This window comes from Poecilia reticulata, linkage group LG4 (assembly GCF_000633615.1).
Source record: "Poecilia reticulata strain Guanapo linkage group LG4, Guppy_female_1.0+MT, whole genome shotgun sequence".
NCBI classification, from domain to species: Eukaryota; Metazoa; Chordata; class Actinopteri; order Cyprinodontiformes; family Poeciliidae; genus Poecilia; species Poecilia reticulata.
In genome coordinates this window covers 11131694-11139850 of record NC_024334.1, presented here as the reverse complement: position 1 = coordinate 11139850, position 8157 = coordinate 11131694, and the positions used below count along the sequence as shown (strand labels likewise).

The 8157-nt window shown below is 36.7% G+C and overlaps 1 protein-coding gene across 1 annotated transcript in view; it reads right to left on the bottom strand.

Moving 5' to 3' along the window:
• Positions 1-5825, bottom strand: part of LOC103463360 (complement factor H-like) — an 18110-nt gene extending 12285 nt beyond the window's left edge. The window contains exons 1-9 of the mRNA XM_008406659.2: positions 5606-5825; positions 5310-5492; positions 5101-5206; positions 4940-5016; positions 3645-3827; positions 2612-2794; positions 2289-2483; positions 1992-2171; positions 1109-1276 (exon numbers count right to left, since the gene is read on the bottom strand). Of these exons, the coding sequence (XP_008404881.1) occupies positions 1109-1276; positions 1992-2171; positions 2289-2483; positions 2612-2794; positions 3645-3827; positions 4940-5016; positions 5101-5206; positions 5310-5492; positions 5606-5675 (1345 nt within the window). The 5' untranslated portion in view covers positions 5676-5825. The remainder of the gene's footprint in view (positions 1-1108; positions 1277-1991; positions 2172-2288; positions 2484-2611; positions 2795-3644; positions 3828-4939; positions 5017-5100; positions 5207-5309; positions 5493-5605) is intronic.
• Between the last annotated feature and the right edge of the window lie 2332 nt (positions 5826-8157).

The window sequence follows — 8157 nt, the reverse complement described above, 5'->3', positions numbered from 1 at the left end:
GTTGATCTTGTAGTAAAAATTGTGTGGTCGGCTGCACAATGGTGAAAACCAAACTTGTCATTTCATTTTATGACGAGGAAAGATGCAGGGTGACCGGGCCCTTTGTACCCAAAATAACAAAGCTCATRAAAACATAATTTTATAAAATACCAATAAAAGCCACTCATATTTSTCTTAAAAATACTCCAGTCTACCTAGTTTACAATCTGTTCCTAAATATCTGASTGATGATGAYGTTGCGGATRGTTGGTGACGTGTTTTACCCAGAATACACTTGGAGACGATATCAACTTGTAAATTTGTATGTCATAAAGTTAATGAAAATAAAGCCAGTCATGTGGCACAACATTGWATTCAATATTTTACACCCACTATGCCTCAAAAATGAGTCGGTCTTGTAAAGTTTTTAGCAACCAKGAGTCAACAGTGACTGGGGCAGCCTGCTATATGATCTACAGGGGGACACTTTTTTTCTTCTTTTTTTTTTATAATCTACATACACCATACTCAACAGGAGAGGGCCCAGCTTCTCCAGCTCTCATCAGATGKGATACAGACTTGGATCTCTGAAGTCATATTATGCCTCCCATCCGGTGTCCCCCCCAGGCCCAGGACTGGAGGGCTGTCGCCCCCCCAGTCCCTCCTATAGCTCTGCCTGTGTTTTGTACATTTTTAAGGCTGCTCTGGTTTAAGGGTGTTTGACATAGTGACATAAATCCTGTGGTGTGAATTCAGGCAAAGTAGGTAATTTGATCCACAAGTCAGGAGAGAGGAGGAACGGGTCAGTTGGTTGGTTTGTAAGCTAGTTGTTTCTAGCTTCTGTAAAACCGCCGTCTATGAGCCCCAACCAGGTGTGTTACATTCACAGACAAATTAGCTCCACTTGAACAAGCAGAAACCATGAATAAACTGGCAAAAGCAACTTTCCAGTTTATTCATTTTGGGAAAACAACTTAAGTGCTTTGTTCAATACTCCCGATTGTCACTTCCGATGTCCAACATGGCGCTTYGTAGTTGCAAAGGGTCAATCCTGAGTGCCTTTCAACCCATGACAAGGTTCTCACAATAATTCTTAAAACACAATTAAATTACTCAMARATGTTCTTACCTGCACATGGTTTTATCCCTACCCAGGCTCCTCGTTCACAGGTGATAGTAACAGATTCCTGATTCCCTCCCACACATTGGTATGTGAGTCGGTCACCGTTGTAGTAAGTGCTTTTTCTACCTCTGGTAATTCTGGAGTTTTCAATGTTAGGGTTTTCACACTGTCTCCCTGATGAAGAAAATAACATTAAACATGGAGTTTAGCTGCATGATATTTGCTAACAAAAAGATAATAAGGAAGAATCTAAATGCAACAAAATGTTAAGATAAATTTTACTAGAGGAGCACTTGACACTGTTGTAGTTATTAATTGATATGTTTATTTTTCTGCTTTTTTGCTGTTTGAGATTTTTGTGTTGCTCCCTTGAACATTTATTTCATCAAAAGATTTAGCAAAATCATTTTGGGTATATAGAAACATCACGCGTTTATCCAATAGTGAGTCCTGAAAAATATTCAGTATCTATATTTTTTTTATTACAAATCATAATAWTCATAAAAATGACATTTTTTGTTTCTACTTGGCMAAGAAATTGAGTTTAAATGGACAACCATYAATGTTAGTGTTTTATTGTTCACATTTTAGTACAAGAATCTATTTTTTAATTAATAAATGAAGTGTTTTGCCAAATTGCTTTCTGTTCAGGTTGTTTGTTTCTTGAAATTTGACTCCACCTTCAGATAACTGCTTCACTGCAGCTGTCACAAAATAATCCACAGAGGGACTCCTCTCTTTACCGCCTTATTTTTTAAAGTAAAGAGGATAATTTACAAAGATTTTGTTTTCAAGATTATGAAGTMTTTCGTGCAAAGTGRCCAGGGAAATKAAATGCAAACATAGTTTTATAGTAAAACAACAAAAGAGCATTTAAAGTGAACAGTACCACGACAAAGTGGTTTCGGTGTCCATCCCTCTCTGGTGCACGTCGCCATATTGTCTGAATTTACAGCATCGTAGTTGTAGGCACAGTCATACCATACTCTGTCCCCTATTTTATTTCTGCCCCAAGCATTAACAGAACGATACAAATATGATTCTTGTATGTATCGTGGGCATGTAACCTCTGGAGTGGGAGAAAAATACATTTTTTATTCAAACAGTTGAAATCATACATAGGACTAATGAAACAACACAAAGACTTTTTTAACTAAATAAATTGATGGCTTCTGTGTTTTAATACCTTGGCATATCGGATTCGTATTCCAGTCTCCACGGATTCCACAAGTAACATCAGCCACCGTTGTTTGCATGTCCAGAATCCAGTGTTTCTCCCCACATGTGACTCTCACCGTTTCTTCAGGTGAAAACATGTTTTTGTATGGAGGGTCGTAGGTCGTCCCAGGGATTGATGCCAGAGTCAGTTCACATTTAATTGCTGGAATCATTGGACATTTATCATTATTTGTCAGTTTGTTAGAAGGAGACACACTTCATATGTGTACCTCAGACGTTACTTTTCATTGCAATCAAATCATTTGTTGTTGTTACTGAGATCACACTCACGTTTACATGCAGGTGTGGGACTCCAGTCGGCTTTTCCTGCAAATTTTGTGCATCTTGGAGTTCTCTCATCAGCCCGTTTATATCTTGGATCACATCTAAAATCTAAGATTTCATTTTCTTGGTACTCCTGAGCGGTACCAACCACACGGCCATGTTCAATCTGAGGGACGGAGCATCTTATTGCTGTTGATATAAAGCACAAGCATTAACAGAAGTGCAATTCTAATGGAAAGACTGATAATTATGCCTTTCAATCAGTTTGAGATTTGATTGGCTTGTTGTTAAAACATATTAAGGAGGCATGTAGGGAGGTGCTATATAAAATCAACTCTTTTGAGTGTTTTATTGTATTATGTTGTTATTCAGTCAACAAAACATACATGAAGTGTTGCTTTTATTCTTTTAATGCATTTTTAAAAATCCTTGAATCTGCCATGGCAGCCATTCCAGAGTGCCTCAACGTTTACTCTCCAGCTTCCACCTAACAGACCACCTGTCCCTCACTTCTTCCCTACTCAGCTCCTCCAGACTAGCGGCAGCAGCAATTGGCAAACACCCAGTAGGATTGTGAATCTGCTGAGCTCAAATTATGAATTACTTCTCAGTCCAACGCTCCTAAGAATGGCCATAAAAGCCATAAAGGATAAGATTGTTTTGATGACATGCTGAAGGCGAAATGTCAGAAAGAGTAGAAGGTTCTTAAAGAGGCAGAGGCCAAGTTCCAGGCGTCAAATTGTAAAATTACATTTCTTTTAAATTTTGTTTGTATAACATTTTTATAACAACTAAACGTAACATAGTTTGTTGATTGTACTATAAAATTGCACGTTTTGCCTGAAAAAATACTCCCTTCCTTTAGTAAATTGTATCAAATATAGTTCAAAGTATTAACATACATTATTAGAGTCTTGAATTTTGCTTTTATCTGTTTTAAACTTATGCTGCTAAGTTAAAACATATCTTGAATAATGCTATATTCAAAAGACAGCTTTTAAAATTGTTGGTGATTTTTAGTTTCGACATCTTGCTATACCTTTGCATTTCGGAGCCGGGCCACTCCACTCTCCATCATCCTTGCAATAAATCTCTTGTGACCCATACAAGACTTCAGCACGTGACTTGCAGCTAAACCGAACAACATTTCCAGTAGTGGCTTCTTCCGCATCCCCTAAAATCTGTACATTATTGTCTGCATGAACGACTGGACATTTCGTGGCTGGAATGACAAAAATTGAAACACAAGACAAGGAAAGCTTTATACACATAGTGATAAAAAAGTAAATAAATACATAAAATCAAAAGAAAAGCTATATAAATACCAACATTGATTTGAATGGCATTACATAAAAATACAAAAATGTTATGATGCAATTTTATAATTCATGCATCAATTGTATCAGAGATCAGGCAAACCATTTCTTTGTGAGGCTCTACACTGCAAAAACACAAAATCTTACTAAATACTCAAAATAAGACAAAACTAACTTACACGCAACCTTTTATTACGATACATTGGAGCTTGGTTTAAGCCAGTAATTCCATAACATTGATGAAAAAGTACTAGTTCCACTGGCAGGTTATTTCACATATAGGACAAATGTTTTGTTATAAGTGAAATAATCTGACAGTGCACTAAAAACATAAAAGTCGTTGGTAAGACTTTGTGTTTTTACAGTGTGACAAAGTAAACAATAATGTATTCCATTCTGATTTAAAGGTTTTAAATGCTGCCTCATTTTGTTTAGTTCTGATCAGTAGCTATGTTTCCATTAGAAATGTACGCAAAGGAATGAAATTAAAGTCACTTGAATAAGTTTGTTCAGTAAAGCCATAGAAAAACATGCTGTGCTAAGATCCTCAACTACTTCCTGTCGTCGTCTTCTTCTTCATGGTTTGTACCAGTGGTAATATCCTGTTGTTGAAAATGTAACTTGTGAGATGCGACAAAAAGGTACTTCCATTGCAGTTTTGTGAAATAAACCAGTTTTGATATGGACAAAAAAAAACCCCTCCTCATCCTAATGCCAACATTTTTTAATGAAAAATACTTTTTTTTTTTCCAAAAAAAAAAAAAAAAATTCCATTAAACTAAATTTTATTTATTCTCGAAATGTCAAATTGCTCAATTATATGTTCAGTGGAGAAGCAGCTACTGATCACTTCCTCACGTCATACATTTATTCAGGGTGTTTCTTCTTTGACAAGCAGTTTGCAACCTTAGAGGCAATTGAAAAGACTCACAAACTGCTTTGCTACAGGCTTTGCTTCTAAATGAAAGTGGTGCCTTATTTATATTGACCAAAAATTAACTTCATATTCAACTCATACCTTCACACACTGCGATGGTCCCATCCCAGCCATCTGCCAAGCAGCGCCTGCGGCTTGACCGACTGACCATGTGATAACTGTAAAAAGTTTTTAATGAGAGTTGTAAGAATACTCACAACAAAACTCACAAAGAGAAAGGACCTTATTTTATCTTATCATACCCTGGGTTGCACTCGTAAACAATCTGAGATCCAAACACATAATCATCTCCGACCACAAGTCGGAAATCTGCAAATTGTGCATCTCCGGGATGTCCGCAGGATTTCGCTTAAAATATTGGGACAAGAACAAAACATGGGTAAATATTCTGTAGCGGGAGAAAAAAGTCAGGTAAAAGTGGCAGAATGAATGAAAAACGTTTTAAACTTACGTTCACATTTTCTGCCAGAAGGCTCCCAGTTCCCCTCAGTACAGATCAGCTTGAAAAAGCCAGTGTAGCCAACACTGCAGGGAACTCTCACTTGTTTTCCTCCGCTGTAAGTGGCATCCAAACCACTTATGTCAAAATTTGAATCAAAGTGACGGCTGTTAAGAAACTGTTCACGTGTACAGTCTGTGTGACGGCAACAAACAATGTCAGTGGGTTTATATCAATAACAAATCATCAAACAATAAATGCAAAATACTTTAAAATTGAAAAATACGAGCAGAAGTACTAGGACTTACCTTGGCATGTTACAGAAGTCAATAACTGCGACCACAGCAGTAGGACGCAGCTTCTCGTTATCATGTGCATGTTAACCTTCTGCTCTGAACCACCAAACAGCGAGGCACCACAGACGGCTACACTGTTATACAGAGAAGGAGCCGTGGATTTCACAAGAGAGAGAGAGAGAGGAAAGAAGATTGCTCAATGATTGCACAAGTGGGTTCAGCCTCCTCTCCCTAAATCACAGATAGGGGAAAAGAGGGAAGTGACCAAAAACAGTCCCTTAAATCATGCACCAGCTCCTCAATACACAAACGGAAAAACAAACAAAAAAAAAGAATCTATATGTTTTCAAAAGTAGGTTTGGATTAAAAACCTGGGAATGATTAAGCAAATGGGACATCAAATAAACAGTATTTAAATCCTATTGTACATAACTGCACCCCACGGTTTGGTCATTTTTTCATCAATAAATCTGAGGTAAAAAAAAAAAGAAACCCATGTATTCCTGTAAAGTTTTGTTTGTATTATTTTCTACTTTTCTGGCAATCATTTGCAGGAATCAATAAAGCAAACAAAACTCACTGCATTTCCCAAACCAGCTCAATAGATTTCATTCAAAGGAAATCAGATTTAATTTAGATGAAAGTAAGTTTTCTCATATATTAAAAAGCAATATAATCAGAGTTTAAAATATAAATTCAAATGCACCTGAGTTGTGTTTTAGAGAAATTAAGAACTGCCATAGAAAAGGGTTTGCAAACAAACATAAGACTGACTGTGACCTGAGTTTAAAAACAAATAAAACTGAATGTTCATGTTGAGCAATGCAGAATTTACCTGTCTTTCTCAATACTTGATGCCGTTTGTACAACTTCTTTGAACTAAACAAACACTTTGTTTAAAAAACTACTCACACAAAAACAAATTTCTAAAACACACCTGGCTCAGAATTGCAACAAAAAACTCATTGCATGAAATTCTAAGGAGTTCTGCAAGCCAGGAAATCATTTCTGAGAAAAAAACCCGAACTAACTTATAAAGAGAAAGTGTTTTCCTCCGTCATCCGTTTGCCTACAACATAGTTTGGTCTCGTCTTTTATTCGCAACATATTTTGTTAATTAGTTAAGTTAATTAGTGGTTTTCCTTGACAGTGGACTGGAAGTAGATGTGTGTTTTGCAAACGGCCTTTAACGGCCTTTCCTCAGTTACTGCTGACAATTCAGAAAGAAAAAGTGGAATGTGGGGTCATGCTTGCCTAACAATGGTCTGCAAAGGCTGCGTCGTATCAAGCAAATGTTTTACATTTCAGCATGAAAATATTTACAAAATGTTAAATGCGTCACGTTGTGAGCAGATTAGTCATGAGTTTGAAACCGGCTGAGTCGACTCCCTTTTACTTTTCTTGCTAAAGTTGCATTTGTTCTAATTTGTTGCCAGATGCACACAAAACCACACCTACTACAATCTGAACAAGACGAGAACAAAAGGCTTCATCATTACATTACATTCATCTAAAATAACTTGACTTGTTTAAGCTTTAGAAATAATTGTGCTCCTGTTCTTTTCTTGGTCAGAATATGTTCATGCATGCTGGTCACCTTAAGTTACATTTCTGCCTCCAGCCAGTCTTACGTAATCCAGGCTTTGTTAATTGAAGTACATTTTTTTTGACTACTTTATGTTGAGTTGTGACAAACTCTGTGCAGGTTTTCTGAACCAAACTCTCATCGTACTCAGATGAAAAGAGTATGATGAGAGTTTGGTTCAGAAAGGCAGCAGAGGATGGACTGACAGACCAGAGTAGACATTGTGCCAAAGGTGATGTATCATTTTTAGGACTAATTAACCCACAGATTTAGTTGTATTGATTTGTTTATTGTAAGCTTTGCTCTTGCTCATCATGTACACTTTTAAAATTACATTTAGGTTCTAAAGACATTCAGAGTTCAGTCCCAGTAGAGGTCTGAGAGGGACATTCTCGGCTGTCAGAGGTGGAAGAGCAAAAACTACACCTGCTGAAGTCCAAATTCAGTTCCCAAAGAGAAGTGACACCATAAGCTGATTTGAGATGAGAGCAAAACACTTTTCATCAGTTTTATTGGTGTCCAGAGACGACGGATCCGAGGTAGAACACTACAAACCTTCTTTTCTTACTTTCTTTTCTATTTGTAGTTATGTGTACATTTTAACTTCAAATGTGTACAAGCAATTAATAGAATATGTCTGAATAGAGTATGTCTGTAAAGTGCTGGAAGTCCATGTCTTGTTTAATCTGTTAAAGAAACATAGTTTTTCACTGTTTTACGTCATCACCAAAAACTACGAACTCATTTTGGAAACTATGGCTGATCCATAAAGACTCACCTCCGGTTTTATTGGATGAACAGTGACACTCTGAAGAGGTTTACAAATATTACACCACATCACAGAATCAAAAACAAATCTATATATATTATTCTGTTTTGTACTGATATCTGTATCACTGCTGTGCATTTAGATCAATAAATGTATTGACTTTCTTTATTTTTCCTTTTTCTTAATCACAAAGATAATTTCTGGGACACA